General features: G+C 53.5%; 2 protein-coding genes across 5 annotated transcripts; both read right to left on the bottom strand.

Moving 5' to 3' along the window:
* Positions 1 to 58: 58 nt before the first annotated feature.
* SRRT (serrate, RNA effector molecule) lies at positions 59 to 13,577 on the bottom strand. Of its 4 annotated transcripts, none has more exons than XM_061153515.1 (20): positions 13,247 to 13,577; positions 12,864 to 13,003; positions 7,396 to 7,524; positions 7,009 to 7,155; positions 6,570 to 6,758; positions 4,580 to 4,749; positions 4,268 to 4,452; positions 3,998 to 4,096; positions 3,781 to 3,898; positions 3,428 to 3,585; positions 3,044 to 3,105; positions 2,854 to 2,932; positions 2,368 to 2,556; positions 1,829 to 2,002; positions 1,581 to 1,734; positions 1,229 to 1,422; positions 891 to 1,047; positions 588 to 677; positions 354 to 480; positions 59 to 252 (listed from the first exon to the last, which is right to left on the bottom strand). In XM_061153515.1, exons 2-20 carry the CDS (start codon positions 12,983 to 12,985, stop codon positions 177 to 179), a joined length of 2,619 nt encoding a protein of 872 aa, XP_061009498.1. In that variant the 5' UTR covers positions 12,986 to 13,003; positions 13,247 to 13,577; the 3' UTR covers positions 59 to 176. The 4 variants fall into 4 exon arrangements, with proteins under 4 accessions (XP_061009498.1, XP_061009497.1, XP_061009499.1 ...); XM_061153514.1 differs by having other exon boundaries at positions 588 to 689; positions 13,321 to 13,576; XM_061153516.1 differs by having other exon boundaries at positions 59 to 196; positions 588 to 689; positions 13,247 to 13,576.
* Positions 13,578 to 14,461: 884 nt separating this feature from the next.
* Positions 14,462 to 18,364, bottom strand: TRIP6 (thyroid hormone receptor interactor 6). Its single transcript, XM_061153534.1, has 9 exons — positions 18,091 to 18,364; positions 17,711 to 17,838; positions 17,494 to 17,619; positions 16,836 to 17,222; positions 16,424 to 16,517; positions 16,139 to 16,308; positions 15,250 to 15,428; positions 14,868 to 14,988; positions 14,462 to 14,732 (listed from the first exon to the last, which is right to left on the bottom strand). Exons 1-9 carry the CDS (start codon positions 18,197 to 18,199, stop codon positions 14,601 to 14,603), a joined length of 1,446 nt encoding a protein of 481 aa, XP_061009517.1. The 5' UTR covers positions 18,200 to 18,364; the 3' UTR covers positions 14,462 to 14,600.
* Positions 18,365 to 18,608: the final 244 nt, after the last annotated feature.

The raw sequence follows: 18,608 nt of genomic DNA on the forward strand, positions 1-18,608 counted from the left end.
GTCACAAACAGTCAGACACGACTGAGCAATGAACACTTCATATATACTAAGCCAAGAGTCACCACGCAAATGCTTTTACTGGCAGTAGGGCTGAACGTACAAAAACTTCTCAGAGCTGGATAAGACAAGGCAGTCACAAGTACAGATGATACCAGGAGTGAGGAAGAGTAGGTGAGTCAAAAGAAGTCAACATCATCTGGAGCATCCAGGTCACGGTATTCCACAATGGCCCGTGGGTCTCCACGGACCATCCTGTGCAGTCAGAAAGAGTTAAGATGGGGTTAGAGTTGAGGGTCTCTGAAAGGGAGTTTGCAGAGGGCCAAAAAAACGTAACCATCTTAGCCCATTCTCACCTGTTTCGAGGTTTCCCAGGGTAACCTCCCTGGCCTCGGAAGGCATCATAGTTTCCTCGGCCAGCACCATAGGGAGCATGGGGGTATGGGGGTCCTCCTGTAGGGACCGCAGGGCGAACAGCACCAGCTAGGAAAAAGATCAGTACAGAGTTGAAACACTGTGACCTCAACTATACCCTAAGTTTTCTTTCTCCCAGCCCCAGTTCAAGTCCTTCAACTCCCTCTTACACTTACCTCCATAGCCCAAGATGGGGGGCCTGGGCTGACCATAGGGCATCAGGCCCTGGGGAGTCTGGTGTGGGTAGGGAAGTCCCGGAGTCAGACCTGGGGGGAGTACAACAAGGACAGGAACATGAATTACTGCGGGGAGGGGGGGGGGTGTGGAGAGAGACAACTAGCTTTTAGTAATATGGCCTGAGAGTGGGGTAAAAACAGGTCTGATAAGTTAGAACCAGGAGTCTTTGAACAGTCAAGGGACAGGGAAAAAAAAAAAAAAGGGACAGGGAATGGGGCAGACCCTCACGGATCGTATCTTACTCTGGGCAGGGCCCGGTGGCTGAGCCGGCTTGATCTCGGGCAGAGCAGGGCGCTTGGCATCAGTGAGAAAGTTGTTAAAAAAGGCCACTTCCTTCTTTACTTCCTCAATCTTTTCTGCATGCTTATTGAAGATATGTTTACGTACAAACTCGGGGCCCTGGGTGAAGAGAGGAGGTGATCAGACTGAACAGTGTGGGCTCCCTCGCTGCCCAGACCTAAGCTTCAAGGACAGTCCTCCCCTCTCCAATCCCAGTGAGCACTTCCTCCCCAGGCTTGAGGCTTCCTGGCTCAACCCTCTCTTCCCACTATCCTAACAACACAACTCTGTAATCACAGACCTTGAATTTCTTGCCACTGAGAGGGCATAGCCACTTATCCTTGCCCAGTTCCTGGGTGTTGGAGGTCACAAACTTTTCCACTTCCTGTTCAGGGTCTTTGCGACCCATCTTCTGGGCCTCTTCCTCTGAAAGAGATTCTCGCACACTCAGCAGCGGAGTCAGTTTCTCCTCAAATGTCTTCTGCCACTCTAGGACTGTTGGGGTACAGACAGGAGCAGGTTGGAGAAGGGAGCCAGGAAGGGATCGGAGAAGAGGGTGGAGGAGAGGGTGGCAGAGCACTACTACCAGAGCAGAACCAAGGCCAGAGGCAGCTGAGAGCAAGAGAAACCAGGATGAGGAGCAGGGAACTCACCTTCCCCATGGCTGATGCGGTTGGGTGGCATAGGCCCCCGAACGTGGATGATGCCACAACGGTTGGGCATTTCATCCTCATTGGGGTACTCGCACGTGTTATAATAATCCAGGGAATGCACAATGCGCAAATAGAGGAGGAGTTTGTCCAATACCTAAGAGAAATGAGAAGCGATGAGTTCATCACTCCTGCCCCTTTACCGCCAGAGCCAGGCTCTCCCTCACCCCATGCTCCACTCCCACTGGCACCTTGATCAGCTTCTCATCCCGCTCCACGTTGATCTCTGCAGGATTCCCTTCCTTCGGAGGCTCCTCAGGAGGGGCCCCCCCACTGCTCCCCAGCAGCTCCTCCTCCTCAGCGCTCACCTCCTCAATCAGGTAGTCAGTGATATTCTTCAAGATAGGGTTCTGCGAGGGCAGACTCTGGAAGGGTGAGAGATGAGGTGAGAGAGGCAGACAAAACTCCTCAGGGAAGCCAAGGAACCTTCGCATTTGAAATGGCAAAGTGGGGCAGAAAGGAGTTCAGGACTCAGCTGGCCTGTTACCTCTCCCTTATGTTTTAATATAATATTTTATATAATATTATATTTATAAATATAATATTACATTTACGTTCTGCCTTAGCCCGTAAATACTCACTAATGTCAATCTGTTTCATTGGAGCTGAAGGTGCCGCCCAGAAGGGCAAAGACGTGGGTGGGTAGAAGGGGTCAATGCTACAGATCAGGTAAGGCCAGAGGGGCCCCCAGCTGACGAGGTGGTAAAAAGTTCCCCGAGGAGTCACTGACCGCTGGCAGGGCAGGCGTCCCGGGTTCCGGGGCCCAGAGCTGGGTCCTGTCGTCCAGTGTGTGGACCAGCTTGGCTGCCAGCTTGATGTCGTTGCGCACGATCTGCTTGTGCTGGGTGATACCATTGATGTTGCGGACACGACGAGTCAGGTCTCTGTTCACGCCAGGGCTCAGCTCACACTCCCGGAGCTGGAGGGAACCGAAAGCTTACCAACACTCACCCGAGAAAAGCCACTAAAGACTGGCCCAGCTGAGCACGCCAGTGATCAGACTGAGCGCCCTGATGACAGGGACCAGGATGTCTTGTTCACTCCAGCAGTCTCAGGGCCACACCCAGAGACAACTGCATGCAGTCCACATGGGCAGACACCATGGGTGAAATAAGGACTGGATGGATGAAGCCGTCAATGAACAAAGGAACGAGACTGTGCGGAGCATGCGAGGCCCTACTTTCTCTTCCTCAACAGCCCCACTCCCAGCACTCACTCGGATATTCTGCAGGTTCCAACAGATCTCCTTAATGTTCACGCTGCGGTCAAAGGTCACCCAACCACGGCGGAAAAACCTGAACAAGAAAATGCCCACATAATCCTGGGATGGAGGTGATGTTGGCCACTCATATTCCCTAAACCTTTTCCCCAAGGTATCCAGGGTCACGCCTCCCCACCTTCCTCACCTCCTCTCCGGCTGGGGCTCCGATAATGCCACACGCATAAAGCCTGGATATCGTTTACAAAGCTGGAAAAGCAGAGAAAGAGAAACCCTACCTAGTGACTCAACTATTTATTTCTTCCTCCAATCCCTATGTCCTTAGAACCCTGGGGAACTGCCTTTTCATCTTTCCTTGGACTAGGGGAGAAAACAATACAGGGCTCAAGAATAGCAGCAGTTGAAAGCAAATGCTGCAGTCAGGGCCAGCCTCTTTGAAGGCCATGGGCCCAGGGGAAAGGGACCTCCCTGTTAGAGAAACAGGGCCGTGTGTGCATCAGCAGCAGTGCCGGGTTCTCTTGTCCCTGCCGTCCCCTCCCAAAGCCTGCCTGTCATCCCTGCCCCCACTCACAGAAATGATCTCAGCCCGGGAGATGTTGGGCGCGATGTTGCGCATGAAGAGAGAGCACGTCTTATGCAAGGGTCGGGGTTTGCATTCCAGCCCAGGGGCGTCCTTAGGCTTCTCCCTCTCTTCTTCCTTGGGCTTCTCCTTTTCCTTGAGTGTTTCATCTATGCAGGGAGCAGTGGGAGTCCGCGAAAACTCATCGTTCGATGAGCGGAGGACAGAGAAGCTGCAAAGCCTCCCCCCACCAGTCTCTCCCAAAAGGCCCCCCTCCTTACCAACTTCACCCATCTCTCACCTCCACACCAGCCCCTCACCCTCCCCAGCACCGTCAGCAGGAAGAGACTGAAAATGAAACACACCAGCCTCCTCCTTCTCCTCCTCGGCCTGGCCACTCTCAGACTCTGACTCCGACTCGGACACACTGCCTTCGTCAAAGCTGTCATCGCCACTGTGCTTCCTATTCCGCTTCTTGCTGCTCTGTGAGACCCACAGCAAGGAGGGGAGTCAGGTACCAGGAGGGGAGTCAGGTACCAGGACCCCCACCCCGACTGCGACCTTGCCCAAGCGAGAACCTACCTTTTTGGCTTCTTTCTCGGTGTCTTCCTTCTTCTCGTCTTTGTCCCCATCGCCTTCAGACTTCTTGGTTTTGTCATCACTGGAACCATCATTTTCAGCCTAGAGGTAGAGACAAATCACCAGGAACATCACTCTCTCCTTCAGCCTTTTTCAGCGGGCCCTGCCCCACCCTCCAGCAGCTCAGCCCACAGCTTCGCCTCTCGCCCACCCAATACCCATTTCCCGCCCCCCAGGCCTCACAGACAGCGCCAGAAGCCCCAGCCCTGAGACCTGTTTGCCGTCTTCTCTCTTATCGTCCTTTTCGTTGGCCTTGCGCTCTCCATCACCCAGGCCTGGTCCGACACGGCCTTCCTCTTTCTTGCTGGGATCCCCAGGCTTTCCTGCCTGTTCCTCCTCCTCCTCCTGCTCCAGGATCCGCAGATCATTCTCTGTACCTCCTTCCATCTTAATCACAGCTACCAACACAGGGAGCAGAGGTCACAATCCAAGGGTCCTGGCCTTCTGCCTCTGGCTTTCTATAGATTTTCATCTTCAGCCAAGACCCTAGTCACCAGACAAGTCCACCCCTCCCAATCCACACACCTGCATCCAGCATCTTGACAATGGCATCAGCTTTGTCTATGTCCAACAGAAGATTATCAAACCAGCCACTCTCCATGAGGGACAGGAACACCCTTAGTCGGTTTTGCAGAGCCCCTCGGGCTTCCTGCCGACGCTTCCCCACCTCATCTGGGTGGTACTTAGACCGAAACCTGAGAAGGAAGGGGCGAGGAAGAGCCAAACAGTCACTGGAGGCCAGGGCCAGGACATGGGGAGGGGCCCAGGAAAGTCAGGGCACAGCCCCCATCCTCTCACACCCACAGAAGGTCATAACAGTGGAGATCAGGGGAGGGGGTGCACCTGAACCACCCAAACCCCCAGAAAGGAACCAGAGGTTATGCTCTGAGAAGATCTGGGGGAGAGCCAGGAACTAAGAGCTCTGGATTTGGAAAGAGTATGACTACAGGGGAGTCAGGGCTGGAGGCAGACTGACTGCCCAAAGTGTCTGGGAAACACAAATTTTAAGGAGTGCAGTTTCCCACAGCTTCCCAGAGTAACACTAAAGAAATAGTAGGTCCCAAAGAACCTCCCTCTCCGAGCCAACCCCAAACTAGAATCATTAAAAGGATTATTCCCACCAGCTCCCTCCATCCCTTGGTGGAAGACAGGGAAACCTGAAATCACCAGAAAGGAAAAGCCACAAAAGGCAGGACACCTTTCTCCCCCCTAGGGAAAATAAGCAGCTGGTGAAGGGACAGGGAAAGACCAAAGGGAGAAACTGAAGTGCCCTTATAACCTCAGGTCCTGCCCACAGGGGTCAAGAGAGGACAGGGATGGAGGGTTAAGGTAGAGCATGAAAAAGAAAACACTTAAAATAGGACCCTGGGCAGGAGGGGGCGGGGAGGACAGAAGAAATTAGGATATGCAAAGAAGAAAGGGCAAAGTGTAAGAAAGTCCCAGAACAAAAACAAGGAGGAAAACTAAATACCAAATGGAAACCAGGAAAAAACAAAAACCCAGTGGAAAGAGGTGTTAGCAACAAGAACGGGGACAGAGAAAGAATGACAGGTTTATGAGCGAGTAAGACAAGGACATGGGTTAAGAAGAAAGAGGAGACAGTGAGAAAACAGAACCACAAGTTGAGCAGAAGAGGAAGGGAAAGCCGCAGGCGTCACCTCCAGGATCTTTACCTTGGCCGCTTGGTCAAACAGAGCTCAAGATTTAACTAGCCGCGCCCAGGGCCCATGCTGGCTGGTGGGCCACCGGCTGGCTCCTGGCTGGGGCGCCCGGCCCGGGTGCCCCACCCCCGCGGGACTCCGCGGTGGGGGCCCTGACTGACTAGCTGCCTGAGCAATCACATTCAGCTAAACCGCTGCATTGTGCACAACGGTGCCCTGCCTGTCTGCCTGGCCCGGGCAGCGCGGTCAGCCCAGGGGGCTCATGTATGGGCTGGGTATGGTGGGGGTGGAGGTGGGTTTGCTCCGAGCTCCGTCGATGAGCGGGTGTAGTTCCCAGTTCTGGCTCTTTTCAAGGAGGAGGAGCAGAAAGAGGATGAGGAGGAGGAGGAGCAGGAAGGGGGGAAAAGATGGTTGATTAAAATTAAAACATCCACAAAAGGAAAAAAATCAAAATTCTTTTTCTGTCAAACGATCCTGAGAGCTTTGCTTCTCTTGTCTGGATTCACTCGTTGCTTTTGGGAGGACGCCACCACCACACAGGGTCCCGGCGACCAGGGATGGCAGTGACCCCGAACGGCAAGGGAGAGGCAGTGCATCTGCCGCCCCAGAGGACAGGTGGCTCTGGCCAGCTGCCTGGAGGTGGCTCGCTCACCGAGGACAGCGGGGAAGGGAGGTGGGGGGGCCGTGGCGGACGTGGAGGTGAGGAGACCCATCAGCCAGGGTTGGCACACTCCCCTCCCCCGCCCCCAGAAGTGCTGGACTGGGGAGATGGGGAGAGGACAGGACTGCAGGCTCCGCTGGGGGGCCAGGGGAGACGTGCCAGGGACAGGACGGCAGGCAGGGGGGGCACTCACCACTCCTCATCCTTGTGAGCCAGGAAGAAGTCTTGCATCTGCTGCCTCCGGAAGTCCAGCTTGTAGTCATTGTAGCGCTTGACTGCCTCAGTCTCGTCCACAGCATCATCCAGGGACAGCAGGAACTCCTTGAAGGTCTTCATCACAGGGGGCGGCACGCCCAAGTCGATCTCTGCTATGCTGCCCAGCCTGGGGTGGCAGGGGGACGCACGGGTCAGGAAGTCTTGGATGTGGGGGAAGAGGGTGGGGGAATGGGGGGACCAAGGCAGCCAGCTGCCCTCTCCCTTTGCCCACCAAGACCATCACCCGAGGCACCAATGGCCGCCACTGCCCACTGGTGCTCTTGTGTGCCCAACCCAATTCTCCTGGCTTCAGCCACCCCAATCCATCCCCAAGTGTGGACCCCCTTCTCCCGGCCCCCCGGAAGCGCAGGTCTCACCTGGCCTGGATAGGCAGAACAGGGTGCTGCACGATGTGGACGTCTGGGTGGCCCCAGGGCTGAGGGGGGCCATAAGCTGGGCCCCCACCCCCCCCAGCATAGGGCATCTCATAGCCACTGTGGTATGGGTCAGAGCTGTGCTCATCCCTGAGGGTGGGGGACACAAAAGTCAGACGGAGAAGGCAAGCATCTCTCCAGAGGACAGAGGATGGGACCAAGGGAGGGGTGCACGTGGACTGCGGTCTCTCCCACAAGGGCTTAAAGGGACCAAAAGAGACGACTTGAGGGGAAATTTGAGCAGAGGAAATGACCAAGAAAGCTCTCAGCGGAAGTGAGGGAGGAGAGCTGAGGCCCGGAGAGAGGACAGAGAGACTGTTGCCATCTCACCAGTCTCGCCGCATGCGCTTCTGCGGGGGACTGAGCTCATGCCGGGGAGGGGAGAAGCGCTCTCGCCGATTCCGGTCATAGTCACGATATTCGCCCCGACTGCGGCGCTCCCGGCCACGGTCCCACTCTCTGGAGGTAAGAACAAGTGGCGGTGAATACAACGACACAGCCGGGTATCCCAAGATCACACTCCTGGACGGGCTCTTTCTGTCCTGAGTGGTTGTTCGGTCGCAAAGGCATGTCCGACTCTGCAACCTCATGGACTGCAGCACGCCAGGCCCCTCTGTCCTTCACTATCTCTTAGTTTGTTCAAATTCATGTCCACTGAGTCGGTGATGCTCTCCAACCTTCTCACCCTCTGCTGCCTTCTACTTTGGCCGTGAATCTTTCCCAGCATCAGGGCCTTTTCCAATGAGTCGGCTCTGCATCAGGTAGCTGAAGTACTGGATCTGAGATACCCAGACTAAAAGCTGGAAACTGTATTCCAAAACCACCCTCTAAGGAGAAAGACTTGTCTACTTCCATCACTTCAGCCACTACCCACAAACTGATGGCTCGTCAACCCTTCCTCCAGCCTGGCCTTTTTCTGAACTCCAGACCAATGTTACCAACTCCTTCTATTACTGTCCCCTCCAATTCAATGCGATCAGAATCAAACCTGTTACTTCCATCGCTATGCGCCCAAACTTGCCGCACCTTGCCCCCACGGTTTCCCACTTTTGGCTGCACCAACAGACTGTCCCGCATCCAGTTATCAAGGGTCACTCTCACCACTAACTTGTTATCAGCTTATTAATTCTCTGTCTCAAACCCAACGAAGGCTATCCTTTTCCCTGCCATTCCCATAAACTCAGCCCAGGTCCACGTGCCCTGGTCCTGGCCCCTTCTCCTTTTAAGTAGAGCCTTGGTCTGTATTCCCTACCTCTGGTCTCTCCCCTTCCTCCTCTCCAAGGTCAAAGGGCTCTTTCTCAGACACAAACGCGAACGTGTCATGTGCCCTCGCTTAAATTCAAAACTTTGGTTCCTGGCGACCATTCCAGATTCTCTACCAATCACCAGTGAACCCCATCTCCATCTTAACAAAAGAAAATCCTCTGCTATAAGCCAGTAGTTCTCCAACTTTTCAGTCTTGGGACCTCCTTACACTCTTAAAAATTAAAGAGCTTTTGCTTATGTGAATTATATTTATTAACATTTAGCTGAAAATTAGAACAGAAAAAAAAACTATTAACTTTGAAGTTACACAGTAATACAAATTATATATTTGTACGAGAAATGCTATTTTCCAAAAAAAACATTTAGTGAAAAAAGTTGCACTGTTTTTTTTCATTTACAAATTTTTTGAAGGTCTGGCTTAATTTCAAAGGAGACAACTGGTATATGTTTCTCCATTCAACCTGTTAACATACATTGTTTGGTTGGAAAATGTGAAGATCTGGCCTCACAGTGATACTTACTTGAAAAAGGGAGTACTTTAATAACCTGTTCAGATTATTGGGGATATTCTGTTTGTTTGGTTTGGCTGTGCCATGCAGCTTTTGAGATCTTAGTTCCCCAACCAGAAATCCAACCTGGGCTCTCAGCAGTGACAGCCCAGAGTCTCCAACGACTGGACTGCCAGGGAATTTCCTATTCACTGTTTTTGATACTCCCCAAAATTTGGCAAGAGATAGTATCTTAAAGGCTAGTTGCAATGCTGAATCTGAAACCAAATCAACATTTTGTATTCTGCTACATTAAAGTTCATTATTCTACTTTGCTCTTTTAATGGACCTTGGCACATCTCATTACACAGTATTAAAATATAATCATTTAGTATCACTACCTATCTCATCATAACAGTCTTTAAAGCAATGGGGAGCTGACAAACTGACATTGCAGATAAAAGTTTTCCAAAATTTTAGTTTTCACTGGAAAGTTCCACTTTCTTATTGGCAACAAAACTGACAATTTTCCCTAAAGCAACAAGTGGTTAGACAGCAGCACCAAGTCAATGGAAATGAACTTGGGCACACTCGGGAGACAGCGGGGACAGAGGAGCCTGACGTGCCACAGGCCACGGGACCAGAGTCGGACACGACTTAGTGACTGAACAAGAGCAGCGCGTTCTCTGAGCTTTTATTCCCAAGAAAATGTCTACCAAAAACCCAAATGTGAATAAGCACTGTTTGACAGCTGTCCATTCAGGTAAAAAACAAAAACGGTATCTCACAGGTTGGGGAGGAGGGTTCAAGGCTGTTAATTCAGCTCACAACTCAATCCCACAAAAGCTCCTCCTCAAGATAAACACTCTACTACAAGCGTGCAGGCTAGTCACTCAGTCATGTCTGATTCTTTTCAACCCCATGGACTGTATCCCACCAGGCTCCTCTGTCCATGGGATTTTCCAGGCAAGAATCCTGGAGTGGGTTGCCACTTCCTACTCCAGGGGAACTTCCCAATCCAGAGATTGAACCCCTTCCTTGCACGCGGATTCTTTACCACTGCGCCACCTGGGAAGCCCAGGTGATACTATATGCAGAAGTGCTTTATGCATACTTCCTAGTCATCATATATATTAAGAACTATATTAAGAAGTTAAGAATCTAACTTAGTAAAGTTTAAAATTGTTATTGCTTCTTCAACGACAGTACATGAAACTTTTTACTAAAAACTGCTGCCACTGCTTTGACTGTGCTAGGGCCCCTGCAGTCTCCCTCACCACTGCCAGAGCACCAAACCTCAATCCAGTGAAAGCAGCAATACTACCCTAGCATTACTATTAAAAGTTGCAAGCTAGTAACAAATGCTTGCAGAGGGTGTAGAGAAAGGGGGACCTCCCCTCTACACTGTTGGCAGGAATGTAAGCTGTCTGCAGCCACTACGGAAAACAGGATGGAGGTTCCTCAAAAGACTGATATTATACTTGCCGTATGATCTAGCAATCCTGCTTAGTCACCCAGTCGTGTTCAACTCTGTGAACCCACAGACTGCAGCCCGCCAGGCTCCTCTGTCCATGGGGATTCGCCAGGCAAGAATACTGGACTGGGTTGCCATGCCCTCCTCCAAGGGATCTTCCCAACCCAGATTTCCCACATTGCAAATGGATTCTTTCCTGGGTATCACTCAGACAAAACCGAAACTCAAAAAGATAAATGCAACCCTATGTTCGTAGCAACACTATTTACAGTAGCCAAGACATGGAAACAATCTAAATAACCACCTATAGAGGAATGGATAAACCATGTATAGTGTATACACTATGGTGTATAGTACTCACAAAGGAATACTACTTAGCCATAAAAAGGAATGAAACAATGCCATTGTAGCAACACGGATGGACCCAGAGATTATCATACTAGGTGAAGCAACTCAGAAAGTGAAAGACAAATACTATATGATATCACTTACATGTGCAATCTAAAATACAACACAAATGAACATACCTATGAAACAGAAACAGACTCATAGACATACAAGACAGACGTGTGGCTGCCAAGTGGGGAGAGGAATGGAGTGGGAGTTTGGCGTTACCAAGTGCAAGCTATTACATGTAGAATGGGTAAGTGACAAGTTTTACTGTATAGCACAGGAAACTATTTAGTACTCTGTGATAAACCATAATGAAAAAGAATTTTTAAAAAAGAACAAAAATTTTAAAAGATAAAAAACAGTTGTAGGCTCACAGACCTCTGAGGGATTTTGAGAACCACTACTTGAAAAAAAACTAGAACATATGTTCTTTTCTGTGAACAACATTATGTCTCCAACTCCAAGTTGTTCACCCCACCTGTGTCTGAGGAATTCCCACTAATCTTTCCAAACCTTGCTAAGTGTCCCTTTCCTGTCAGCCTCCCATGCACCACCTCCACCACTTCTCCCCTCCCTCACATCTGTTCCCTCAACATTTCACATCTTCATCATGACCTCTCATAGATGAATATATTCATTTACAGCATACATCCAAGGCCATTTTGCCCCACACTCCAAGCCCCAGATTGTCAACTCCTTAAGGACAATAACTATCCGTTGGCCATCTTCAGAATTCAGAAGAGTGCCCTTACTTGTCTTCCTTTGTTTTTTTACACCTTTATTTGCATTAACTTTTTGCAGCATTTATTCCCAGACCATAAGTTTTTGTTCCTTCAGCTTTTTCTGACATATCTTTTTCTTCTGGGCAGCCTCCTCTTCTGGTTTAGGAACAAGCTGTTCTTTTTCAGTAAGGATCATCTCAGCGAGGCAAGGAGAACTCATGTACAGGTTGATCCGACCAGCTCTCTGCATTTTTGAGCATGTGCAGTAAAAATTCACTCTTTTTGGGCCACTGACCCTGTGTCCAGCCTCACTGCTTGGCCTATGCACACCTACCAACTCCACCGTTACGACGGAAAGGCACACATTGCTTCTTTAAAGTGACATCCTTCAGATACTTAATGGCTTTTCAGATATGCATACCCTTAATTGCCTGGGCAGTTTCATGAGTGTTCTTAAAGTGAACAAGAAGATCTGAACCTCTTGATCTGCATGATTTTGAGGGGTTTTCCGGGTCAAGTGAATAGCGCACCATTTTTAGAGGTCACCCCAGGCTGCTTACCAGAAAAGCATCTTCGGACTTAGAAAAATACTAAAGAAAACAAGGTGGCGCAGACCACCTCCAGTGAAGAGATACGTTTAGTGAAACACTGAACGGCTTACTAAGCTTCTTTTTCAAGATGACACTGAATGAATAAATGCTACTGCAGTAAGCCATCTCAAACTTTTTTTCTAATAACCTGTTTCCAAATCAAGTCTGTGATATCAAGTCACTGACTAGATACTCGTGATATTCCTTAGATAAAAATCTTCCTCAATTCCTTTAAATAGCAATTATTTAAGGGAAAAACCTCAACTCTAATCTACTCCAGAACATCCCAGAAAGCTAATCACTAGCTACGCCAAACCTAATCAATTAATCCCATCCATGGATCAGGGATAGCATCACCAACTCAATGAGTCTGAGCAATCTCCAGCAATCTCCAGGGAAGCCTGGTATGCTGCAATCCATGGGGTCGCAAAGAGTCCGACCCTACTGAGCAACTGAACTGAACTGATCACTGTTCAAAGAACTCTTTCTGATTCCAGGCTACACTACTACAAGAAATTTAATCATATCCTGATAGAGAAATAGTCTTACCACCTCTCCAATCAAGCCAATTCTGTATTATTACTTTTTTTTTTTTGAGTCAACTTTCTGGGGGTATTAACTTACAAACAATAGAATGCACACACAAACACTGCTTTTTCCTAGTCAAATTCTTACTTCTGCTGCTCTGATCTTCTGGACATTTCAAAAATTAAGCCATAGAGCAATGAAGTCGAACCACATAAAACAGTCAAGAACGAGCGATTTCATATGGCTCGACCTAACAAAGTTTTAAGAAAAATGCAATGAAACTTGAATGCCCGACAATAAAACAAGTGGACGAAATTAAGAAAAAACTGTGTCTTACCGGTCATTCCAATCATCCCCTCGACGTCTTTCATCTCTCTCCCGGGAACGGTCGTAGTCGCTGCGCTCTCGTCTAAACTTGTCCCTGCGCCTTCGATCATACTCGTCATCACTGTCACCCATGGCGCTGGCTGAGGGGGCCTGGAATCCGGAGAGGGATGATCTGGGCGTTCAACAATGACGACAGGAGCAGAGGACCCCACCCCACCCCCTTTGCAGCAGCATGCCCGCCTCCCTCCACAAAGGCCAGCCCTCCACCGACCCCGCCATCATAAGGCCTCCGACTCTCCAGTCGCCCCCAGCGGCCTCCCCGCCCACCCGCAAGCCCGTCTCCCAGCTTCCCGCCCCAGCCCGGCTCTTCCCGCTCCAGGCCCCTCCCCCCACCTGGAAGCGGTCGCGGCCGTTAGTCTCGCGGTCCAGCCAGCAGGTACCCTGGGAGATCTGGGCCCGCCCCTTGCCTCGGGCGCGCGACGGGGAAGTCGAGGAGGGTGAGGAGACTGAGGGCTCTTGGCGACGGGGCCGGATAGACGCGAAGAAACCGGGACAGCCGAGAATGGACGGTCGGCGCGCGCAGCTCGAGCTGCGCCTGCGTCACCGTCACCCACAGAACAGCTCCCGGAACCACACACTGCACCCAGCAGGGCCTGATGGAGAACTAACTAGGAGAGGGAAAGGCTGGGAGCACCGAGGACTGATGGGAAGGGGCGGGCACCCAGAAGTCTCGCGCGCTCTGCGGGACGAGACCTGTGCGGGCGAGAGGAACTACGGGAGCCAGGCGGGACCAAGCCTCGGGAGGGCGGTAGACTCCCCCTCCCCACTCTGGCCGTGAGGGAGCGCTTCCTCCCGCCGAGGTCGGAGGTCGCGCTTCCCCGGATGTATCCGAAGTCTAAACCAGTTGGCATTCAGCTGCTTTCTACCTGTGTTTAATCGCGGAGCCCCCGGACTTCATCAGGAATGGTTCTCCCCTCTCCTTGCGCAGGGCAGAGGTTTAGGGACTCTTCCGTTTTCGCGGACACAGCAACCATTTTAAAGCATTTCCCACCATTTTGTGATCCCACTAGAGAACCAGCCTTTATTGGTCGTCGATGTGCGCTACCTGCAAAACCCATTGTTCCTACTCTTCTTCCGCAAAGGCACCCCATCTTTAATTAAAAGTGGCAGACCCCAACCAGCACCTTGATGAGATCGGTTGTAGGTTGTGATCCTGACCGCCAAGCAGGATCTGGGCTGCCGCAGATTAAATGCAGCACCACCCCAGGGATAACAAAAAAGTGCTTGTTCAGTGAGTTGAGTGTGAAGACTTTAGGAAATGCTGCCTTTCTTGCACATACTGCATCCTTGTCCCCAGGGCTTGTGGGGGCTTTGCGGGGGGGGGGGGGGGGGGGGGGTGTCTTTACAGAAACTACTTTAAAAAGAGTGTACAATGGAGTTGCAAAAAACTGGTCCAGTACTAGGAAGACCCTTCTGATCTTGGTTCTGCCATTTGGGAGCGATGCAACCTGAGGACGTCACTTCTCAGCTAAAAATGCAGGCCAGTCACCACAGCCTGCTTGTGTGGAGCTGATGTGAGAATATCAGATGAGACAACAGACTTCAAAGTGTTTTGTAAACTCTGGCGGGGTTGTTATTTCATGACTGGAGGACGAGGAGACAGCATTTGGTGACAAAGTTATAAAGGTAGTTGTCGGGGAGGGTGGTGGATGGGAAGGGAGGACACAGCAGGTGCTCCTGGGGAGACTCAGCAGTCGGTGGTGACCGTGGCCGAGAGCTCCTGGATCTGCCAGGCACTGCAGGCCTTGCACAAGATGTGCCCATCCAGCGGGTAGCAGCCCTGACACTCACCCTCAGAGGAGAGCAGCAGCCCACACTCCTGTTCAGAAAGAAGCAACAGCTTTCCATCAGGCCCCAACCCCTGAGATCCTTCTCCATCATGCTTTACCACACCCAGTGCCCCAGGCCCCAATAACCCTCCCCCCGACCCACGCCGTTGCCCAGGCCCCCCTACCTCACACTTGTAACAGCCAATGTGAAAACTGCGATCCAGAGCTACGATTCGCACGGTCTCCTCCTGACCTGGCTCAGGCATGATGGCCCCACCACACACTGAGCATCTTGGGGCAAACTTCCTGGGGGCGGAAGGGAACCCAGGAGGCCGTCAGGTCCTAGGGTTGGAGGGGACTAACAACGGAGCCCAGAGAAGGTGGGACGAGGGAGGGGACGGGAGAGGCCAAAGGTAGGTAGGGTTTGGGATCTTAGGGAAAGAGAGAATGAGGCACGGCCAGGGTTGCCAAACAGGAGAGGCTGGTACTGCTATAGGAAGGAGTCATGAGGAAGATGGGAAAGGCCAGCCCAGACATCCTGAGACACAAGCTGGGGACCCAGCTGACCTGTGGAAGTCCTCGATGCAGTGGATCTGGCTCGTGGCATCCACAGTGAAAGGAATGCCGTCGAGGCCGCGGTGGCACACCACACAGGTGAAGCAGCCTGGGTGGTAGGCCTTACCCATAGCCCTCAGAATCCGGTCCAGGATGGGCTGGGAGCACGTGGAGCACTTTTCCAGGGTGGCCTGCAGGGAAAGAGGGCAGGAAGGTCGGGGGCCGGGGAGACCCTCAGGAGCCCTTCCAGGCATCCGGCCAGCCCATCCATCTTATTTCTGTAGCCTCCTGCGTGGGATTCAGTGAAACGTGACCTTGAACAGATCTGAGTACTGACCCCAGCACTGCAGCTTCCTGGACAAGTTATTTAACCTCTCAGCTTCATTTTCCTTCAGTAGTCATATCTGCTTCACTGGGATATTGTGGGAATTTAGCACCTTCCTGTAAATCTAAAATAAACGCCTGGGACTTCACCGGCAGCCCAGTGGTTAAGACTCTGCCCACCAAGGCAGGGGACATGAGTTCGCTCCCTGGTCTGGGAAGATCCCATACGCCTCAGAACAACTAAGCCCATGCACCACAACTACTGAGGCTACACTCTAGAGCCCCATGGTCTACAACAAGAGCAGCGCCGACAATGAGAAGCCCGTGCACCGCAGCTAGAGAAAGCCGGCTGGCAACACAAAGACCCAGCGCAGCCAAAAATAAATAAAAACAAATGCTTCACACGTATGAGGGCATATTGTCCTTCCTCTTCAGCAGCCAGTGTATAGCTACTTACTTCATTCATCCCTTCTTCTGGTTGATCAGTGTCAGTTCCCCTGCTTCAAGCCCTATTCGTCTAGTTTCCAACTCCTTTATTCCAGTTGGACGGAAGCCCTCCCGGCCCCCAGCCACTCACCACATAGCAGCTCTCACAGTACGCCCTCCTGTCCACAGCGTAGAAATGCTGGCCCCGCAGCTGGGCCCGGCACGCGGCACACACAAAGCAGGCCACGTGGAAGACGCGATCCAGGGCCACGACCCCGGCCCCGTCCCCGACCACGTCTTCTCCGCAGCCACCGCACCGGCCTGGGGGCGGGGAGGGACAGGGTCAACCCCCTCACAGGCCTGGAAGCCTGTCAGGGGAAGCCGTGTCCCTCTGACTCTGCAGTCCCACCTCCCGGAGGCCAGGGAGTCAGCTCACCGAAGTACTCCCCGCTGGGCGGGTGGTTCATGTCGTGCACCAGCTTCTTGGTCAGCCTCTCAAGCTCCTCCTCGGGAGGCTGGCTCGGGGGGACCTGGGAGGTGAGAATCAGGGCTTTGGCCCTTCCTCTGGCTCCCAGTGCTGTCACTGAGGGTCCCCAGGGTGACCAGGCCGTTCTACCCCGAAAGCTGATCAGAGAACAAGTCCCAGCCCACGTGCTGGGGGAGCCCCTCTGGCAGCCAGGGTGTAGATCTAGGACCCTCCTTCTTTTAGTCTTGAACTTCCCCACATCCACAGGGAATCCAGAGCCCCAACATCCCAGACCTCTGACATTAACCACTCCCCACGTACCCCACCAAGTCAGCATCCACTTGTCTTTGATGGACCCAAAATCCCAGCACCCAGGGCTTACCTGGGACCCATACCCGCCTCCTCTTCCTCCTGCAGGGCCAGAGACCCCCGCGGCCTCCTCCTTAGCCCCTGGCCCTGGCTCGCGGTGGCTCCTGTAGCCAGCCCCCCAGACTTCACCTCGGCCTGGGAGAGGAAAGTGGGGGCCCGGGGAGGGCCCGGAGGCCTGAGAGGCCCCCCGCCTGGGAGGGCCGCAGCCTCTCACAGGTTGTGCCACCTTCACTTGCACAGGGAAGGCAGGGCCAGCAGGGGTGCTGGCCGTAGCATAGGAGGCCGGAGTGGGGCCCCCATAGGGGGGCCCTGGGAGCGATGGGGGAGGAAGCGCCCCTCCATTTGGCCTTAGGGGGCCTGAGCCTGAGCGGTAGGCAGGGGGTTCAGGGGGCTCATAAGCCTGGGGAGAGACACAGAGCAGGAGTGAGCTGGGCCCATTTCCAGGACACCCATCTATAGGAACTCCCCACCCCACCCCAACCCCCCCCACCCCCGCCACCTCTTGGGGCACCCAGGCAAGAACCAGCTTTGACAAGGACCCGGAGTAAGCATCCCTCACATGGGGCTTGTTGGAGGGGGAAATGGGGGGGTACTCAAAGTAGGGACCAGGCTTGTGGGGGGAGGGGCGGGGTCAAGGATCAGAAGGGGCAGGGGCAGGACAGGGGAGTCACCTGCCGGTCAGGCCGCCGCGGGGCGTGACCTCGACCCCCATCCAATTCAGCCAGCATGCTGGTCAGGGAGTCTATCTCAGCATCCAGACTTCCCGGGCGCAAGCCCCCCCTGTCTGGGGGGAAGCTCTGGGGAGGGAGAAAAAAGCAGAGAGAAATGCAATTCACAGGGTCTCCCCTCCTGCCCCGAATCACCCCATCCCCCCGTGCCCGTGCTCACCTGTGAGTGCTGGGGTGCTCCGTGGCACCCCACCCAGGCCAGCCCCCGGTCCTCCGGTCCCCCGGGGGTCTGGTAACACTGCTCAGATGGGAGGGGGCAAAAATTGAGCCGGGGGTGGGGCTGGAGCCCTGGGGTGAGGGAAAAGAGAGCCAAGGTGGGGATGAGGAAGGACAGGGTGAGGACGCCTGTGGAGGCCACTGTCTTGGGTCCCTCTTCGCCCCTCGCCCTGCACCTGGGGTCCGCGAATGGGGCCGGGGACGGAGGGCTGCGAGGGGAAGGGGCGGCAGGGGCCGGCTCAGCGGGGCGCGGACGCCACAAGGCAGAGCTGAGAGCGCTGGTGGCCTGGGGGCGGCCTCTGGGCCTCACTGGGGCTGCCTTACCTGCTCCGTGGGCCGGGGGCGGCCCCGAGGCCCCTCGGGGGAGCGCTCTCCCCTGAGGGGCTCGAGCAGGCTCCGGCTGCTTCGGGGGGAGCCAGGTGGGCCCGGACATGGTCTGGAAAGGGGGACTCCAGACAGCTGGTCGGGCCCCACGGAGTCCCGGGGCTCTGACTTGGATCCCTTCTTCCGTCCCACACCTCGCTTGGGACTCCAGGAAAGAAACTTTTTCTGGCCTTTTTTTTTTTTTCCCCTTCCTCCCTAATTTTGGGGATGGCCACGCCCCTGGTGACATCATCGCATTCCTGGGGGAGGGTCACGTGGCCCCCTAGGCCCTAAACTGCCGTCCCTCCCCGAGTAGGGCCCCCTCCTGTGAGCTGGGAGCGCTTTCCTCCGGAGCCCCGAGTCTGGGGGCGACCAGCAGCCTGCATCTCCACCAGCGCCCCACCCCCACCCCCAGGCCGGCGCCCCAGGTCCCTGCTGGGAGTCTCTCCAACACCCCTCTGTCCCCATCCCCCATACAG

This window comes from Dama dama, chromosome 10 (genome assembly GCF_033118175.1).
Source record: "Dama dama isolate Ldn47 chromosome 10, ASM3311817v1, whole genome shotgun sequence".
Lineage (NCBI taxonomy): Eukaryota > Metazoa > Chordata > Mammalia > Artiodactyla > Cervidae > Dama > Dama dama.

Coding starts and splice junctions, on each gene's coding strand:
- SRRT (XM_061153514.1), bottom strand. CDS start 12,985: ATGGGTGACAGTGATGACGAGTATGATCGAAGGCGCAGGGACAAGTTT. Junction 6,759..7,008: donor GTTCTGCCTATCCAGGCCAG/GTGAGACCTGCG, acceptor CTGCCACCCCAG/GCTGGGCAGCATAGCAGAGA. Junction 253..353: donor CCTGGGAAACCTCGAAACAG/GTGAGAATGGGC, acceptor CTGACTGCACAG/GATGGTCCGTGGAGACCCAC.
- TRIP6 (XM_061153534.1), bottom strand. CDS start 18,199: ATGTCCGGGCCCACCTGGCTCCCCCCGAAGCAGCCGGAGCCTGCTCGA. Junction 16,518..16,835: donor GAGGCGGGTATGGGTCCCAG/GTAAGCCCTGGG, acceptor CTCACCTCCCAG/GTCCCCCCGAGCCAGCCTCC. Junction 14,989..15,249: donor TGCATCGAGGACTTCCACAG/GTCAGCTGGGTC, acceptor TTCCGCCCCCAG/GAAGTTTGCCCCAAGATGCT.